Here is a 21,303-nt window from a genome sequence, read left to right on the forward strand (position 1 = left end):
CAGTTCTTCATCCTCATCTCCATATCATCCAGCAAACCAGTCTCCACAGATCTTCATCCACGTCTCCTTATCATCCAGCAAACGAGTCTTCGCAGTTCTTCATCCACATCTCCGTATCATCCAGCAAACCAGTCTTCACAGTTCATCCACGTCTTGTATCATTCAGTGACTTCATTTCTGCAGGTCCCCAATCATGAACTTCTGCCTCAGCTTTCCTACAGTCTCATTCAAAACTGTTGCCTTAAATAAATATATGAGAAGGAATTATCTTCGTCCTCCTTGTTTCCAGCACTCAGGGGCATCTGCTCCTTCGACCGAGTCCAACGGATCCACAAACAGCCTGTCCTGACATGTAGAAATTAGCACCTCACACAGTATTTTTGAATACTGTGAGGAAAAAAAGGCACTTTGGAGCCCCTTGCATGAACAAGTTATGGTTTACTAAGCTGTGTGTACTTGGAAAGAGTGCTCAGCACAGTCCGCTGCTGAACTCCTTGGTTTCTTAAACTATGCATATTCTTTCTGTGTAATATACTGAAGAACATAGGGGTGATTGAGGGGTCCTAAGGACAATTCCATCATGTACCACATTACAGGCTTTGCCAAGATTGTGTGTGTCTGACAAGCAGCGTAAAATAGTATTCTTTACTGGGACATTGACATTCTTCTGTATCTTGTAAGGCCATAAGCTAATCCTTCTTATCATTTATTGGCCCTCATTCCGAGTTGTTCGCTCGCTAGCTGCTTTTAGCAGCCATGCAAATGCTAAGCCGCCGCCCTCTGGGAGTGTATCTTAGCTTAGCAGAAGTGCGACCGAAAGTTTAGCAGAACTGCTCGTAAAAATTTTCATGCCGTTTTAGAGTAGCTCTAGACCTACTCCTTCCTTGTGATCACAGTTTAGTTCCTGCTTTGACGTCACAAACACGCCCTGTGTTCGACCAGCCACTCCCCCGTTTCCCCAGGCACGCCTGCGTTTTCACCTGACACGCCTGCGTTTTTTAGCACACTGCCAGAAAACGCTCAGTTACCACCCAGACACGCCCCTTTCCTGTCAATCACTCACCGATCATCACAGCGACTGAAAAGTGTTGCTCAACCTTGTGTGAAACTGCATCTGCTTGTGTGAAAGTACTTCACGCGCAGAGCCGGCCAAAGGCATAGGCAAACTAGGCAATTGCCTAGGGCATTTGATATGCCTAGGGGCATCAGCAACTTCTGCTAATTAAAATGATATGCAGCATGCCTATATTCTGTGTGTGTAGCATTTCATATGCATATACAGCCACAGTCTTACACAGTATATAGGCATGCTGCATATCATTTTAATCAGCAGAAGCTTCTTGTGCATCCTAGCCACATAGCAATGCAAATAAGATGCATTTTCATAAAAAAAGGTGTGCCCGACGTTAGCATTGAGGCAAGATTTATGAGGACACATCTGTATCCAAGCAGAGGCAGAGGTCACAGTGTTAGTGGCAGTGTGAGTGCTATGTGCATGTGAGTGGGTTGGTTGTGCAGTAGTGTTCAGAATATGTGTAAGGAGCATTATGTGTGTCATGTAAAAATGCATTAATAATGTGTAACATATGTGTAAGGCCGGGGCCACTATGTGTGTCATTATGTGTATAAGGGCATTAATAATGTGCGGCATATGTGTAACAGGGTACTACTGTATGTGTGTCATTATGTGTATAGGGGCACTAATAATGTGCAGCAAATGTGTAGGGGGCACTTTGTGTGTCATTATGTGTATAAGGGCATTAATAATGTGTGGCATATGTGTAAGGGACATTATGTGTAAAAGGGCATTAATAAAGGTTGTCATAATGTGTAAGACGCATTATGTTTATAAGGACATTAATAAGGTGTCTCATATGTGTAAGGGCCATTACTGTGTGGAATCAGGTGTATAAACGCATTACTAATGTGTGGCATTATGTGTATAAGGTGCTCTACTATGTAGCGTTGCATACAGAAAGGGCACTACTGTGTCATCTAATGTGAATAAAGAGCAATAGAGTGTGGTGTAATGTGAATAAGGAGCAATTCAGTGTGATGTAATGTGAATAAGGAGCTCCACTGTGAGGAGTAACGTTTATAAGGTAAAGTGATACTGCTGTGGGATGTAATATGAATTATGGACACTATCGCATGATCAAATGTGAATACATTTGCAGTACTGTGTGGCGTAATTGGAATTTGGGTTACTATTGTGTGGCCATGCCCCTTGCCAGCAAAAACACACCCCTTTTTGGGCTGTGCGCCAAATGTGCGAACTGTTCCTATTTAAAATATAGGGGTACAAACACCAAAATAAGGACTGCTATAGGTGAGGGGTGATGGTGCTGGGTAAGAGGTGCAAGGTCAGAGGCGGAACCAGCGGTGGTGCTAGGGGGCACCAGCCAAAATTTTGCCTAGGGCATCATATTGGTTAGGGCCGGCTCTGTTCACGCGTGCGCACTGCATACTATGCGCATGCGCAGAAATGCAGATTTTTGGCCTGATCTCTGCGCTGCGAACAAAGGCAGCTAGCGATCAACTCGGAATGACCCCCATTGTGTGTGTGACAGCATATAATAGTGTACTTTACTGGAGTGTTGATATTCTTCTGTTACTTGCAAAAGCCATCCATCACCAGCTCATCTTCTTTATCATCTGTTGTGTGTGTTTGACAGGCAACATATATTACTGTACTCTACTGTTTTTCTGTATCTTGTAAGGCCATCATTGATCAACTTATTCTCCTTATCCTTTATTGTGTGTGTTTGACAGGCAGCATATAATCGTATATTACTATACTTTTCTGGGGTGTTGATGTTCTTCTGTATCTTGCAAGGCCACCCATCATCAGTTTCCCAGAGAGGCATATACAGTATGCACTGTTTCCTGCAGCTTCTCCACAGATACAGATTAGCATTATCATTTAATTTTATATTATCTTATTAATTTTCATATCTAATTCAACTAGAATGTGACTCTTGCTTTGTCCTGAGGGCTGTGATCTGCTGCTTGGAAAAGTTCAGATTTAATTAACTACTATCAATCTTCGAGTAGTTCATGACTCTTCCTTGAATCTCCTGTATTGTCCTGAGGACTGATTTGCTTTTTGGATTCAATTGATGAAAGCAATATTGAGAGCTGTGAGGTTGTAAAAATGGACTGAAAATTAATGTTAAAAATACTGTAGGAACAAAAATAGGTCCAAATTACCAGATTTTAGCCGTTATTACCAATGTTTAAAGAAATCCCAAACCAAAACATTTAAGGGTGATTTTACCAAAACAGAACAAAGCTTTAGATGCAAAACCAAAACAAGAGGGTCCTCACACATCTCTAATTATATATATTACCGTAAGTGTGTAATGTTCTCTGTTTCATTCTAATTTCCCACCAGGCCAGAGCAGGTAGACCACTGCTTCCCCTCACTGCAATTAGACTGCGCCTCATATAATACATACTGCCCCAACATCAGTTGTAAGATGACTGGGCTGGTGGAAACATGGTCAAACATTGAGGTGCTTGATGTGATCAGATTTCGCAGTTAAAAGGCACATCAGCAGCTGAAATTCATTGCCAACAGGTGGCTGCGACCAATCGTCATATTGTTACACGATAACAAACGCCCACACTCAGCCAACCACAGACGTGACTTGTTATGGTGCTACTTGACCATTCACCCTTCAGCCCTGACCTGGCATTATGTGATTTCCATCTCTTTGGAACATTGAAAAAGCACCTGGGTGGAAGGTGATTTGCAACCAACAGTGAAGTTCAGCAAGCTGTCATGTCCTGGCTTCAGGTACTTTACACTGATTTCTTCTATTCCGGGATAGATGCCTTGTTGTACCGTTGGCTCAAATGCTTAGACAAATATGAAGACTATGTGGAAAAATAATCTTTACTAAGGCCATATATTAATTATAGGGATCCATTGTGGAAATGTATTCAACTCATACATATATGTATATGTAGGAAAGGTAGACAAAACACATATTGTAATACTGTCAAAGTAATTAATTAAAAATAGTGAAAATGTATTTATAAAACACATCATAAATTATCTCACAAAGAGCAATAAAGCAAAGTAAGTGACATAAAATGCTTGAGCAGTATATGGATTGCATGAGCAGGCAAAAGGCATTCGTACCAGATGTATGAGGTGGTCCAGTGTGCACAAGGGGCAATCCGGATATGATCCCAAGTCACTAACTAAACTGCCTGTCATCTTGTGTAGACTGCCTAAGCAAGTGTGTGGAACAGTCCACACCAGATGATTGGTACGAAGGTCTATTGCTGGCTCATGTAACCTGAATACTACTCAAGCTGTATATTTATCCAATGTGCTCCTGTTGGAGCATTTTATATCACTTAATTTGTTTTTGTTTTTTGGGGGGGGGGGCTTTTTTTGCTCTATGTGAGCTACATTATGTTTTTTAAATAAATTTCCACTATTTTCAAGAAATCAGTTTTGGCGGGTGTGGGTCATTGGGTCGACACAACTTAGGTCAACATGCACTAGGTCGACATGGGCATTAGGTCGATAGGTGAAAAGGTCGACATGAGTTTTTGTACTCATTTTGGTGTTGTTTTCTTCGTAAAGTGACGGGGAACCCCAATTAGTGCACCCTGTTCCCTCGCATGGCTCACTTCACTCGCCATGCTTCGGGCAGGTTACCGTTCCCAATTGTAGTCCAAGTGGATTATAAAGTATGAAAAAGTCCAAAAACTGGAGAAATTTTTTTTAAATCTCATGTCGACCTTTTGACCTGTCGACCTAATGCCAATGTCAACCTACTGCATGTCGACCTAATGCCCATGTCGACCTTCAGTGGTCGACCTAATGACTGTCGACCTAAGTTGTGTCGACCTAATGTAAATATCCCGTTTTTGACAGTATTACAATATATATGTTTTGTCTCTCTTTCCTATATGCACAAAACTTGTGTTGTGAAAAGTGCTGTAAAAGAGAAGTACAAGTTGTGGCTATTAAATAACCAGACTGTACTTGTAAAAAATAAACCAGACTGCGTGAGATGAAAGGGAATGAGGGGACATTGACCTTGGACTATCTAAAAATGGTTTTGCAAGTTTCATCCCTCTTGCACAGATAGTTTGCTGTCACAGTGTTTGAATGAGTTGTGTTTTTCCTGTGCATCATAATAATGCTTAGTTCAAAAGTAGATGGAAGAATAGTAAAATATTGACAAAGAATCTGCTAGGCTAATTTTTCAAGATCTTAACATGACAAAAGTTTGTGCTAAGATAGTTCCAAGGCTTCTCACTGCTGAGCACATAGAAAATCAAAAGCAAATTTGTACAGACATTTTGGAACAAATTAAAGTAGGTTCACATATTTTAGATAAAGTTATTACCTGTGATAAAACATGGATTTTCCAGTATGATCCTGAGACAAAATTTTTAGTCCATGCACTGGAAAACACTATCATCACCAAGAATGAAAAAAGCATGTCAACAGGGCTGCAACTAGGGGGGGACTAAGTGGTCACATACCCCAGGCACTGGATATGAGGGGTGCAGAGACAGTCACTCTGCATCCCCTTCCTCCTGTCAGCCCCTGCCGCATGTCCCCTCTCCCCAGCACCACTAATGTGAACTCCTGCAAAGCACTCCGGCAATTAGAAGGTTAATAAATGGGGAGGGGGCGGTGATCACAGATTCACCAGTTGATTGGTCTGGCCATGGCCATGCCTCCTTTCATTCACTGGTGTACATGATGTCTGCTCCCGGCCTGGTTCCCCAATCCCCAGCCCCTCTCCCTTCTCGCTGGGCAGCTCCACCGGAGGAGGGCAGCATGAGAGGATGCAGTAGCAGCCATCCATCAGTCCAGGCCCTGAGATGAGGTCTCTATACACCAAAATAGCTGCTGCCCCCAAAGTGCAGTTCTAGGTCCTATAAAAATAAATGAACCAGCACTTACTGTATTAAATTATAGACTTCTGATGGTCAGTATGTTATAAAACTTGACAATTTATTAAAACATAATAGGTAATTATAAAATCTAGCCTAAAATATCAGTGTCATATATGTGAAACAAACAATTCTGTACTCAATAGCCACTGGATAGTTCTAGGTCCTGGCTAGCATGCTGGGCTTTGTAGTCCTACAGCACCTAGCCATCCAGAGGCCCCTGCTTGCACCCCAAGTAATATACTGTAACACCAGCCAGATCCAGGGGGTCTGCCTGCAGCCAGGGATAACTCACATTGTGTTTCCCCCCTTCCCAGAAACTTGGAACTCCTCTTTATTGCTCTTTTTATTGCTGAGGGTAGCTGGTGCACTCAGACAAGTGTGCCCAGTACTGGTGTAACACAGGCCTGTTGCAGGAGCCCACAATACTGCACTGTACACACCAGGCTAGGTATAAAGCCTGATCAGGGAGCAGAGCTGCTGCAAAACCTCTTGTTCAGACCCCATGTTCATTTGTCTGCAGTGTGGGATGTAAAACTTTGATGCAGAATCTTATGCATGGTTCTTCCTGTCATGCAGCATATTTGCAATTGACATCTGCTTTGATTGGTGCTTCCCACATGCAAATCAGTGTCTGTTGTAACGCTCCAACCTAAAGATTAATTGTCTCCCGACAAAATTAACCCTAATGTGTAAGTGTGTGCGTGTACATGGGCAGATTAGAAAGGCCAAGTGGTACTTATCTGCCATCAAAGTATACGTTTTTATGACTTAATAAAAATGTTAAAAAGGGGGTCGCGCCACATTACGCCACATTTTGTCCCGGACGTCAAAGCAAATCTAAATTCAAAGCAATGTTAATTGTTTTCTTTTATATCAAGGGTGTAATATAGAAAGTCTGGGTATCAGAAGATGCATCAGTGAATCAACGTTATCCAGAAAAGGTTCAAGAAACTTTGCGGGAAAGAATCAGAAGAGGTCAGAGTTGTGGAAAAATGGTTTAATCCTCCATCAGGACAACGCACCAGCCCACACAGCTCTCTGTGAAGCTGATTTTAGCCGAGAAACAGATTGCAGTGCTAGAACAGCTTTCATAGTACTCACCAGGCCTAGCACTGTGTGGCTTCTTTCTTTTCACTAAAGTCAAATCAGTACTCAAGTGAACCTGTTTTGCATCAGTTACTGAAGAAGAAAATGACAGCTGTTGAGACAGCTGACAGATAATGAGCTACAGCATGAATTTGACCGATGGAAAAAAGTAGAATGCAGCGGTCTGTGGATGCAGAAGGGAATTATATCGAAGGGGAATGGAGTTAAAATGTACTTAATTTATTATTATTATTATTATTATTATTATTATCCTTTATTTATATGGCGCCACAAGGGTTCCGCAGCGCCCAATTACAGAGTACATATGCACATAATCAAAACAGGAAAACAGTGACTTACAGTTGAAGACAATTTAAGACAAGTACAGGGTAGCTAAGCATAACTACACCAGTAAATGACAGAGATAAGTTCCAGGTGGCCAAAAAACTGCGTGATTTGGGCAGTTAAGGATTATTAAAGTAAGAAAAGGATAAGCACATGAGGGAAGAGGGCCCTACTCGTAAGAGCTTACATTCTAAGGGGAGGGGTAGACAGACAGGGGTGACACAGATGGGATACATAGAGAGCGTGGAACAGAGGGTTAGGAGGAGATTTGGCTGGGTTTGGTAAAGAAATGGGTCTTAAGAGCCCGTTTGAAGTTTTGTAGAGAGGTGGAGAGTCTGAGGGGGAGAGGTAAAGAATTCCAGAGGAAGGGAGCAGCACGTGAAAAATCTTGGAGATAGGAGTGGGAGGAAGTAATCAGAAGACAGGAGACTTAATATAAGTAAACAGAAATTATAGCATCAGTCTAGTTATTTAATAGCCATATAAATTGTTGTTATAGTTTGGTGCCAAGGGTGTTTTGTTTTTTTAACACACTGTTTGAATATCTGACATTCATAGTTCGTTGCTTAACAGATGCTGTGATTGTTAGTGTAACTGGTGAAATGTAAAAATAGCAATTCTATAGTAGCCAGCCAAGGTGCAATGCTTGGGTATTTGGAGCTGTAGTCTGACCTTCTATAGGTCTCACAGATGACTTTCTGCAAGCTGAGTTGGGATGATAGTGATCATGGGGGAGCAGTCAGCCTCTGCCAGCCAGATAATGATCGTTGAATATGCTATATTAAATTTTTCCCTGTTATGAGAATTGTTACATTTATTGTTATAGGAGACCTTTCTCTTATTGCCATTTACTAGATCTTACCAAGGACTTTCTTGTTCAGAGCCACTTGCAGCATTTTCAGATTTAACAAGCTGTACTGCCTACACCTGATTATATATACGTACAAGTCAGTTTCTTTATGTGTTTCATCATACCGCCCAACATTACCCTCTCCAGGAGGGACAGAATGCTCTGCTCCTGGACTTCCCCCTGAATTTATGATTGCCGGCACCTGTGCTGTAACATCTTTCTTATCTATTCACCTGTTAAAATCAGGGGATGGCAATCACAAATTAAGAGGAAAGTCCAGAGGCAGAGCATTGTGTCCCTCCTGTAGAGGGTCATGTTGGGAGGTATGGTTGCATTATTTTCACTCTTAACATGGCTGCATACCTCCCAACATGACCCTGTGCAGGAGGGACACAATGCTCTGCTCCTGGGCTTCCCTGTTACTGTATGGTTCCCATCACCTGCGGTGAAACATCTTTCTTATCAACTAACTAGTTCAACACAAGTGACGCCAATCATATATTAAGAGGGAAGCCCAGGAACAGTGCATTTTGTCCCTCCTGGGATGTGTCATGTTGGGAGGTATGTGACTGTACCATACTTGCCTACCTGACCCTCTCCATGAGGGAGAAAATGCTCTGTTCCTGGACTTTCCTGGTAATGTATGATTGCCATCACCTGTGGTGAAACACCTTTCTTATCAATTACCCAGCTCACCACAGGTGATGGCAATCATACATTACCAGGAAAGTCCAGGAACAGAGCATTTTCTCCCTCATGGAGAGGGTCAGGTAGGCAAGTATGGACTGTACAATATACAGTACAATAAGGAGTAATGATAATGAAGCCTCACCGTGTTCACACTGAGATCCATAGAATCCTGCATCACAAGCACATGTGTAATTATTGATTGTCTCAATGCATTCTCCATGACCACTGCATGATAATTTTTTGCATGATGCTAAAGAAGAAAAAACAAAAAAAGGATTTAAAAAAAAAAAAAAGTTAAAATCAGCTTAATTTTTTAAAAGCTGATCTCTCTTGATTATATTGATACCATACATTTTCCCTCACCATCTTTGGAAAACAAACCTGCAAACACAGCATAACTTATGTGCAAATGGAAACAAAGGGGTAAATTTACTAAGATTCGTATTTTCCCGTTTCAGGTCAAAGTTCAATCACGAATGACATCGAAAGTGTAAAACTGCAACTTTTTGAATTTGTTACGATGGATTTACTAAGCTGTCGTATTCGGGTTTTTCTTTTCTTCCGATGTCGATGTCATTCGTGTTTTTTTTTTTTTTTTTTACGGCAGTGATTAGCAAAACACTGCCGACTTTTTTACAATTAATCTCGGCCGGATCTGTGTGATCCGTGCTGGGGTTCTATTTTTTTTTTTTTTTTAATTAAACACTGTAAAATTTTAAAAAAAAATTGCGTGGGGTCCCCCCTCCTAAGCATAACCAGCCTCGGGCTCTTTGAGCCGATCCTGGTTGCCGAAATATGGGGAAAAAAATGACAGGGGTTCCCCCATATTTAAGCAACCAGCATCGGGCTCTGCGCCTGGTCCTGGTCCCAAAAATACGGGGGACAAAAAGAGTAGGGGTCCCCCGTATTTTTAAAACCAGCACCGGGCTCCACTAGCTGGACAGATAATGCCACAGCCGGGGGTCACTTTTATATAGTGCCCTGCGGCCGTGGCATCAAAAATCCAACTAGTCACTCCTGGCCGGGGTACCCTGGGGGAGTGGGGACCCCTTCAATCTAGGGGTCCCCCCCCCAGCCACCCAAGGGCCAGGGGTGAAGCCCGAGGCTGTCCCCCCCCATCCAATGGGCTGCGGATGGGGAGGCTGATAGCCTTTGTTGTAAAAGAAAAGATATTGTTTTTAGTAGCAGTACTACAAGGCCCAGCAAGCCTCCCCCGCATGCTGGTACTTGGAGAACCACAAGTACCAGCATGCGACGGAAAAACGGGCCCGCTGGTACCTGTAGTACTACTACTAAAAAAATACCCAAAAAAAGACAAGACACACACACCGTGAAAGTATAATTTTATTACATACATACATACACACATACATACATACATACATACTTACCTTAAGTTCCCACGCAGGTCGGTCCTCTTCTCCAGTAGAATCCAAGGGGTACCTGTTGAAGAAATTATACTCACGAGATCCAGGGGTCCAGGCTCCTCGGGAAATCCAGGGGTAATCCACGTACTTGAAAAAAATAACAAAACGGTGTCCCGACCACGAACTGAAAGGGGACCCATGTTTGCACATGGGTCACCTTTCCACGAATGCCAGAAACCCACTTTGACTTCTGTCTAAGTGGGTTTCTTCAGCCAATCAGTGAGCGCCACGTTGTAGCACTCTCCTGATCAGCTGTGTGCTCCTGTCCTCACTGACAGGCAGCACACGGCAGTGTTACAATGTAGCGCCTATGCGCTACATTGTAACCAATGATGGGAACTTTCTGCCCTGCGGTTGACCTAAAGTGACGTCACCGCTGAGCAGAAAGTTCCCAGCATTGGTTACAATGTAGCGCATAGGCGCTACATTGTAACACTGCCGTGTGCTGCCTGTCAGTGAGGACAGGAGCACACAGCTGATCAGGAGAGTGCTACAACGTGGCGCTCCCTGATTGGCTGAAGAAACCCACTTAGACAGAAGTCAAAGTGGGTTTCTGGCATTCGTGGAAAGGTGACCCATGTGCAAACATGGGTCCCCTTTCAGTTCGTGGTCGGGACACCGTTTTGTTATTTTTTTCAAGTACGTGGATTACCCCTGGATTTCCCGAGGAGCCTGGACCCCTGGATCTCGTGAGTATAATTTCTTCAACAGGTACCCCTTGGATTCTACTGGAGAAGAGGACCGACCTGCGTGGGAACTTAAGGTAAGTATGTATGTATGTGTGTATGTAATAAAATTATACTTTCACGGTGTGTGTGTCTTGTCTTTTTTTGGGTATTTTTTTAGTAGTAGTACTACAGGTACCAGCGGGCCCGTTTTTCCGTCGCATGCTGGTACTTGTGGTTCTCCAAGTACCAGCATGCGGGGGAGGCTTGCTGGGCCTTGTAGTACTGCTACTAAAAACAATATCTTTTCTTTTACAACAAAGGCTATCAGCCTCCCCATCCGCAGCCCATTGGATGGGGGGGGACAGCCTCGGGCTTCACCCCTGGCCCTTGGGTGGCTGGGGGGGGGGACCCCTTGATTGAAGGGGTCCCCACTCCCCCAGGGTACCCCGGCCAGGAGTGACTAGTTGGATTTTTGATGCCACGGCCGCAGGGCACTATATAAAAGTGACCCCCGGCTGTGGCATTATCTGTCCAGCTAGTGGAGCCCGGTGCTGGTTTTAAAAATACGGGGGACCCCTACTCTTTTTGTCCCCCGTATTTTTGGGACCAGGACCAGGCGCAGAGCCCGATGCTGGTTGCTTAAATATGGGGGAACCCCTGTCATTTTTTCCCCCATATTTCGGCAACCAGGATCGGCTCAAAGAGCCCGAGGCTGGTTATGCTTAGGAGGGGGGACCCCACGCAATTTTTTTTTTAAAAATAAGCACTTTCCCACCCCTTCCCACTGATATACATGCACGGATCTCATGGATCCGTGCATGCCTATCCAATCACGAATAAAAAAAAAGGTCTGGTTTTTTTTAGCACTTTTTTACGAGTTGTAATTTTTCACGGCAGTGTTTGTTTTTTTTTTTGCTTTGCACTTCTTAGTAAATGACCGAGATTCATACTTAAACAGCCGCGTTTTGACCGATGGTGTATTCATTCGTAATTTTTTACTTGGACTTGCAAAAAATTACGAATGCCCTCATCTCTGCCGTGATTAGTGTTTAGTAAATTACCGAGATGACACTTTGATGAAAAAACGGCATCTCGGTCAAAATCGGGAGCTTAGTAAATTTCCCCCAAAGTCTATAATATGAAATATAGTACCAAAATATACTTTTGTGAAAAGTGGCACTGAATAGGATTAAAGTCATTTTACATTTTATTGCTTATAATTCAAATAACTACTGGATCCACAGCCTTTTTTATGATGCTTTGATCTGCTCATACTAAATATATAGTGATCAGATTACATTGCTATATAAAGGTTTCCTTTATTCTCACTAGGGGACAATACAGTGGCGCACGCAGGGGGGGGGTCTGAGTACCTAGAAACCCCCCTGATCGACCAAATACATGTTTTTTTGCAAGTCGCAGCTCGCAATCATAGCCGCGCCCACTCGTGGCATTATGCTCCGTGGCATTTTGCCAGATTAGTGGGTCTAACCTCTCGCAGCCAGCACCAGTTTAACCAGAGCAAATGGTCACCAGTCTTGTGCTTGAGAGGCTGCCTAAGCTGAATGTGACCACACAGACTGATTCCTTAGCTTACCTCAAGTCAGGAGCTTTTGCCTTCAATCAATCATTACTTCATATTCATAAGGCTTTTAAACACACAGTGTTGCCATTCCTGTTTCCCTTCCCTTTTTTATTTATTTTACTAGTATATCAACTATTTTTGTACATGTGCAATGATTTATTGATTTTATTCAATGTAAACAATAAATAATAATAATAATAATAATAATAATAATATAAAAATTATGTTAATATTAAATTACTGTAGGCTACTTGATTGAGATAAAAATGTAAATATTTTTTTCTATATATAAAAAATATATTAATGGCACCTGAAGTCTAAAATCATAACATGCAGCAAGTGAGGTGTAGAAATACCTAAAATGTCATAGTTTGATTTGACATTGCTTCTGAGGAAGTTGTGGGGAAATTTGTCAGATGGAAATTTCCGGGTGGTCTTCTGTATGCCGAATGTCGGGATCCCGGCGCACAGTATACCGGCGCCGGAATCCCGACACCCGGCATACCGACAACTATTCTCCCTCGTGGGGGTCCACGACACCCCTGGAGGGAGAATAAAATAGTGTGGCGCGCGTAGCGCGCCACCATGCCCGCAGCGTGGCGAGCGCAGCGTGGCGAGCGCAGCGAGCCCGCAAGGGGCTCCTTTGCGCTCGCCACGCTGTCGGTATGCCGGCAGTCGGGCTCCCGGCGCCGGTATGCTGGGCGCCGGGAGCCCGAGCGCCGGCGTACCGTACGACACCCGAAATTTCCCCTTACAAATCCTGCATTTACTCCAGGGCATGTTCTTTGGAACTCTGGGACAGATGTATTAATCTTGGAGAAGTGATAAAGCAGTGATAAGTAAAAGGTAATAATGCACCAGCCAATCATTAAGGGTTAATTAAAAATTACAGGAGCTGATTTGCCAGTGCATTATCACCTTCCACTTATCAATAAGTGGAGTTTCTACAATTATTATTAAGTCGCCTCTCAAGTTGCTGCTGCAGAATCAAGGGAATGAGCATCTTGTATCTGGTATCTATACGACCAGTGGTCGAGGTGGAAATTTTGAAGTGGGGGTATGCAAAAGTCAAGGATGTAATTATGCGCGCTCGCGTTCCAGAAAAGGGGGCGGGGTCACCCCAAAAGGGGCGTGTCCGGTGTAGTGGAACCCCTTATACTATCTAGTATTGGTGCCCCTTTCACATTATAGCACACTGAATGAGCCAAAATTTACATTGTAGCACACTGAATGAGCTGAAATTCACATTATAGCACACTGAATGAGCCGAAATTCACATTGTAGCACACTGAATGAGCCAAAATTCACATTGTAGCACACGGTATGAGCCGAAATTCACCTTGTAGCACACGGTATGAGCCGAAATTCACCTTGTAGCACACGGTATGAGCCGAAATTCACCTTGTAGCACACGGTATGAGCCGGAATTCACATTGTAGCACACTGAATGAGCCCAAATTCACATTATAGCACACTGAATGACCCCACATTCACATTATAGCACACAGTATGAGCCGAAATTCACATTGTAGCACACTGAATGAGCCGGAATTCACATTGTAGCACACTGAATGAGCCGAAATTCACATTGTAGCACACTGAATGAGCCGGAATTCACATTGTAGCACACTGAATGAGCCAAAATTCACATTGTAGCACACTTAATGAGCCGGAATTCACATTATAGCACACTGAATGAGTCAAAATTCACATTGTAGCACACTGAATGAGTCAAAATTCACCTTGTAGCACACTGAATGAGCTGAAATTCACATTGTTACACACTGAATGAGCCGAAATTCACATTGTAGCACAATGAATGAGTCAAAATTCACATTGCAGCACACTGAATGAGCCGAAATTCACCTTGTAGCACACTGAATGAGCCGAAAATTCAGATTGTTGTAACACACTGAATGAGCCGAAATTCACCTTGTAGCACACTGAATGAGCCGAAATTCACCTTGTAGCACAATGAATGAGCCGAAATTCACATTGTAGCACACTGAATGAACTGAAATTGTGACAGCAGGGACAGCCAGAGTGACGACAGGGAGAGAGACAGTGACGACAGGGAGAGAGACAGTGACGACAGGGAGAGAGACAGGGAGAGAGTGACGACAGGGAGAGAGAGACAGTGACGACAGGGAGAGTGACGACAGAGAGACAGTGACGACGGGGCAGAGACAGGGGGAGAGACAGGGGGAGAGAGTGACGACAGGGAGAGAGTGACGACAGGGAGAGTGACGACAGTGATGACAAGGGGAGAGAGAGTGACGACAGTGACAACAGGGGGAGAGAGAGTGACGACAGTGAGAGTGACGACAGTGAGAGTGATGACAGAGAGAGACAGTGATGACAGAGAGACAGGGGGAGAGAGTGACGACAGGGAGAGAGTGATGACAGTGACGACAGGGAGAGAGTGACGACAGGGAGAGAGTGATGACAGGGACGAGAGGGAGAGAGAGACGACAGGGAGAGAGTGACGACAGTGAGAGTGACGACAGTGATGACAGGGAGAGACAGTGACGACAGGGAGAGAGGCAGGGGGAGACAGGGGGAGAGAGAGTTATGACAGGGAGAGAGTGACGACAGGGAGAGAGTGACGACAGGGAGAGTGATGACAGTGACGAAAGGGAGAGTGATGACAGTGACGAAAGGGAGAGTGACGACAGGGAGAGTGACGACAGGGAGAGTGATGACAGGGAGAGACAGTGACGACAGGGAGGGTGACGACAGGGACAGCAGGGAGAGAGGTGACAGCAGGGGAACATTACCTTAAACGTTGCTGGCAGCAGTGAGCTGGCGCCGGGCGGCTGGTGAGCGGGAGCGGCAGGCGGCTGGTGAGCGGGGCCGGCGGCCGGCTGGTGAGCAGGAGCGGAGGACGGCTGGTGAGTGGCTCTACACAGCCGCCGGCCGCCGTGCAGGGATGGGGAGCACCATGTGCAGCAGGATGCCACTTCCCTCGCCTCCTGCTGTACTTTCTGGGCTCATTTCTGGGTCAGTGGAAGAAGTGGCGGTATACCGTACCGCCGTATACCGCCCCACTTCGACCACTGTATACGACTATAATACAAACTTATTATTCAGACCCTATGACTAATCTTAGAAACATAGAAACAAATGGGAGGTTGATTTGGGACCAATAACAGACGAGACATGGAAATGGACCTTAAGCTCTCCTGCTATCTCCACTACTGCCACTAGATATCAGCAAATTCAATTGTTTATAATTCATGAAGTGTATATGACACCGGTGTGAATGTCTCGGTTTGGAAGTATATACTCTACGAAGTGCCCTAAATGTGGGAATGAAGATGCCAATTTCTGTCGGTTATGTCCTATGGTAGTAGTTTTCTGGAGAGGGGTGATTACTATATTGACGATAACTGGAATTTCAGCATCTGTCCTCACCCCGGCTGTGTGTGTTCTGTCAGCGGTAAAGAATGATATACTAGATGCATGTGCGTTAGCTAAGGTATGCATTGCTAGATTATGGCTTGATAGGGAAGCCCCAGAATTACAGTCCTGGATAGCACTAATTAACAAGACCACGGCACATGAGAAATTTGTGTATTTGGCAGGTGAGGCGGGAAAGAAATAATAAGATTTTACTTACCGATAAATCTATTTCTCGTAGTCCGTAGTGGATGCTGGGACTCCGTAAGGACCATGGGGATATAGCGGCTCCGCAGGAGACAGGGCACAAAATAAAAGCTTAAGGATCAGGTGGTGTGCACTGGCTCCTCCCCCTATGACCCTCCTCCAAGCCTCAGTTAGGATACTGTGCCCGGACGAGCGTACATAATAAGGAAGGATATTGAATCCCGGGTAAGACTCATACCAGCCACACCAATCACACCGTACAACTTGTGATCTGAACCCAGTTAACAGTATGATAAACGCAAAGGAGCCTCTGAAAAGATGGCTCACAACAATAATAACCCGAATTTTTGTAACAATAACTATATACAAGTATTGCAGACAATCCGCACTAGGGATGGGCGCCCAGCATCCACTACGGACTACGAGAAATAGATTTATCGGTAAGTAAAATCTTATTTTCTCTGACGTCCTAGTGGATGCTGGGACTCCGTAAGGACCATGGGGATTATACCAAAGCTCCCAAACGGGCGGGAGAGTGCGGATGACTCTGCAGCACCGAATGAGAGAACTCCAGGTCCTCCTCAGCCAGGGTATCAAATTTGTAGAATTTAGCAAACGTGTTTGCCCCTGACCAAGTAGCTGCTCGGCAAAGTTGTAAAGCCGAGACCCCTCGGGCAGCCGCCCAAGATGAGCCCACCTTCCTTGTGGAATGGGCTTTTACTGATTTTGGCTGTGGCAATCCTGCCACAGAATGTGCAAGCTGAATTGTACTACAAATCCAACGAGCAATCGTCTGCTTAGAAGCAGGAGCACCCAGCTTGTTGGGTGCATACAGGATAAACAGCGAGTCAGATTTTCTGACTCCAGCCGTCCTGGAAACATATATTTTCAAGGCCCTGACAACGTCAAGCAACTTAGAGTCCTCTAAGTCCCTGGTAGCCGCAGGTACCACAATAGGTTGGTTCATGTGAAATGCAGAAACCACCTTAGGTAGAAATTGAGGACGAGTCCTCAATTCCGCCCTGTCAGAATGAAATATCAAGTAAGGGCTTTTATATGATAAAGCCGCCAATTCTGACACACGCCTGGCTGAAGCCAAGGCTAACAGCATCGACACCTTCCATGTGAGATATTTTAAGTCCACAGTGGAAAGTGGTTCAAACCAATGTGACTTTAGAAAACTCAACACCACATTGAGATCCCAAGGTGCCACTGGAGGCACAAAAGGAGGCTGTATGTGCAGCACCCCTTTTACAAATGTCTGAACTTCAGGTACTGAAGCCAGTTCTTTCTGGAAGAAAATCGACAGGGCCGAAATTTGAACCTTAATGGACCCTAATTTTAGGCCCATAGACAGTCCTGTTTGCAGGAAATGAAGGAAACGACCCAGTTGAAATTCCTCTGTAGGGGCCTTCTTGGCCTCACACCACGCAACATATTTACGCCAAATGCGGTGATAATGTTTTGCGGTTACGTCCTTCCTGGCTTTGACCAGAGTAGGGATGACTTCTTCTGGAATGCCTTTTTCCCTCAGGATCCGGCGTTCAACCGCCATGCCGTCAAACGCAGCCGCGGTAAGTCTTGGAACAGACAAGGCCCCTGCAGTAGCAGGTCCTTTCTTAGAGGTAGAGGCCACGGTTCGTCCGTGAGCATCTCTTGAAGTTCCGGGTACCAAGTCCGTCTTGGCCAATCCGGAACCACGAGTATAGTTCTTACTCCTCTCCTTCTTATGATTCTCAGTACTTTTGGTATGAGAGGCAGAGGAGGGAACACATACACTGACTGGTACACCCACGGCGTTACCAGAGCGTCCACTGCTATTGCCTGAGGGTCCCTTGACCTGGCGCAATATCTGTCCAGTTTTTTGTTTAGACGTGACGCCATCATGTCCACCTTTGGTTTTTCCCAACGGTTTACAATCAGGTGGAAGACTTCTGGGTGAAGTCCCCACTCTCCCGGGTGAAGGTCGTGTCTGCTGAGGAAGTCTGCTTCCCAGTTGTCCACTCCCGGAATGAATACTGCTGACAGTGCTATCACATGATTTTCCGCCCAGCGAAGAATCCTTGCAGCTTCTGCCATTGCCCTCCTGCTTCTCGTGCCGCCCTGTCTGTTTACGTGGGCGACTGACGTGATGTTGTCCGATTGGATCAACACCGCCTGACCCTGAAGCAGAGGTTTTGCTTGACTTAGGGCATTGTAAATGGCCCTTAGTTCCAGAATGTTTATATGAAGAGACGTTTCCAAGCTTGACCACAGGCCCTGGAAATTCCTTCCCTGTGTGACTGCTCCCCAGCCTCTCAGGCTGGCATCCGTGGTTACCAGGATCCAATCCTGAATGCCAAATCTGCGGCCCTCTAGTAGATGAGCACTCTGCAGCCACCACAGGAGAGACACCCTTGTCCTTGGCGACAGGGTTATCCGCTGATGCATCTGCAGATGCGATCCGGACCATTTGTCCAGTAGATCCCACTGAAATGTTCTTGCATGGAATCTTCCGAATGGAATCGCTTCGTAAGAAGCCACCATTTTCCCCAGGACCCTCGTGCACTGATGCACTGAGACCTGTCCTGGTTTTAGGAGGTTCCTGACTAGCTCGGATAACTCCCTGGCCTTCTCCTCCGGGAGAAACACCTTCTTCTGGACTGTGTCCAGAATCATTCCTAGGAACAGTAGACGTGTCGTTGGAATCAGCTGCGATTTTGGAATATTTAGAATCCACCCATGCTGACGTAACACTACCTGAGATAGTGCTACTCCGACTTCTAACTGTTCCCTGGATCTTGCCCTTATCAGGAGATCGTCCAAGTAAGGGATAATTGAAATGCCTTTTCTTCGTAGAAGAATCATCATTTCGGCCATTACCTTGGTAAGGACCCGAGGTGCCGTGGACAATCCAAACGGCAGCGTCTGAAACTGATAATGACAGTTTTGTACTACAAACCTGAGGTACCCTTGGTGAGAAGGGTATATCGGGACGTGGAGATAAGCATCTTTGATGTCCAGAGACACCATATAGTCCCCTTCTTCCAGGTTCGCTATCACTGCTCTGAGTGACTCCATCTTGAATTTGAACCTTTTTATGTAAGTGTTCAAGGATTTCAGATTTAAAATTGGTCTCACCGAGCCGTCCGGCTTCGGTACCACAAACAGCGTGGAATAATACCCCTTTCCTTGTTGCAGGAGGGGTACCTTGATTATCACCTGCTGGGAATACAGCTTGTGAATGGCTTCTAGAACTGCCTCCCTGTCGGAGGGAGACTTTGGTAAAGCAGACTTCAGGAAACGATGAGGGGGAAACGCCTCGAATTCCAGTTTGTACCCCTGCGATACTACCTGTAGAATCCAGGGATCCACTTGCGAGTGAGCCCACTGCGCGTTGAAATTTTTGAGACGGGCCCCCACCATATCTGAGTCTGCTTGTAAAGCCCCAGCGTCATGCTGAAGACTTGGCAGAAGCAGGGGAGGGCTTCTGCTCTTGGGAAGCGGCTGCATGGTGCAGTCTTTTTCCTCTTCCTCTGCCCCGGGGCAGAAAGGAGTGGCCTTTTGCTCGCTTGTACTTATGGGAACGAAAGGACTGAGATTGAAAAGACGGTGTCTTTTTCTGCTGATGTGGAGTGACCTGGGGTAAAAAGGTGGATTTTCCAGCCGTTGCCGTGGCCACCAGGTCCGATAGACCAGCCCCAAATAACTCCTCCCCTTTATACGGCAATACTTCCATGTGCCGTTTGGAATCCGCATCCCCTGACCACTGTCGCGTCCACAACGCTCTTCTGGCAGAGATGGACATAGCACTTACTCTTGATGCCAGGGTGCAAATATCCCTCTGTGCATCACGCATATATAATAATGCATCCTTTAAATGTTCTATAGTTAACAAAATATTGTCCCTATCCAGGGTATCAATATTCTCAGTCAGGGAATCCGACCATGCGACTCCAGCACTGCACATCCAGGCTGAGGCGATTGCTGGTCGCAGTATAACACCAGTATGTGTGTATATACTTTTTAGGATATTTTCCAGCCTTCTATCAGCTGGTTCTTTGAGGGTAGCCGTATCAGGAGACGGTAACGCTACTTGTTTAGATAAACGTGTGAGCGCCTTATCTACCCTAGGGGGTGTTTCCCAACGCGCCCTAACCTCTGGCGGGAAAGGATATAATGCTAATAATTTTTTAGAAATTAGCTGTTTTTTATCGGGAGAAACCCACGCTTTTTCACACACCTCATTTATTTCCTCTGACTCAGGAAAAAATATTGGCAGTTTTTTCTCACCCCACATAATACCCTACTTTGTGGTACTTGTAGTGTCAGAAAGGTTCAATGCCTCTTTCATTGCCGTGATCATGTAACGTGTGGCCCTACTGGACATTACGTTTGTCTCGTCACCGTCGACACTAGACTCAGTATCTGTGTCAGGGTCTGTGTCGACCCACTGAGGTAACGGGCGTTTTAGCGCCCCTGACGGTGTCTGAGACGCCTGGACAGGCACTAACTGATTTGCCGGCTGTCTCATGTCGTCAACAGTTTTTTGCAAATTGCTGACATTATCACTTAATTGTTTAAATACAATCATCCAGTCAGGTGTCGACTCCCTAGGGGGTGACATCACCAACGCAGGCAACTGCTCCGCCTCCACATAATTTTCCTCCTCATACATGTCGACACACGCGTACCGACACACAGCACACACACACCGGGAATGCTCTGATAGAGGACAGGACCCCACTTAGCCCTTTGGAGAGACAGAGGGAGAGTCTGCCAGCACACACCCAGCGCTATATATATATACAGGGATAACCTTATATAAGTGTTATTCCCTTATAGCTGCTGTTAATTATTGTTATTTGCTGCCAACAATGCCCCCCCTTCTCTTTTTTACCCTGATTCTGAAGCAGGACTGCAGGGGAGAGTCAGGGAGCCGTCCTTCCAGCGGAGCTGTGAGGGAAAATGGCGCTTGTGTGCTGAGGAGATAGGCTCCGCCCCTTCACGACGTCCTTATCTCCCGCTTTTTTGTGTAAAATGGCAGGGGATTAAAATACATCCATATAGCCCAGGAGCTATATGTGATGTATTCTGTTTTGCCACCTAAGGTATTCTGTTATATTGCGTCTCAGG

General features: G+C 45.2%; 1 protein-coding gene across 1 annotated transcript in view; it reads right to left on the reverse strand.

Moving 5' to 3' along the window:
* Positions 1 to 21,303, reverse strand: part of LOC134958802 (L-selectin-like) — a 383,508-nt gene that overhangs the window by 326,904 nt on the left and 35,301 nt on the right. The window contains exon 3 of the mRNA XM_063941524.1: positions 9,045 to 9,152. Coding sequence (XP_063797594.1) covers positions 9,045 to 9,152 — 108 coding nt within the window. The remainder of the gene's footprint in view (positions 1 to 9,044; positions 9,153 to 21,303) is intronic.

Source organism: Pseudophryne corroboree, chromosome 9 (genome assembly GCF_028390025.1).
Source record: "Pseudophryne corroboree isolate aPseCor3 chromosome 9, aPseCor3.hap2, whole genome shotgun sequence".
Lineage (NCBI taxonomy): Eukaryota > Metazoa > Chordata > Amphibia > Anura > Myobatrachidae > Pseudophryne > Pseudophryne corroboree.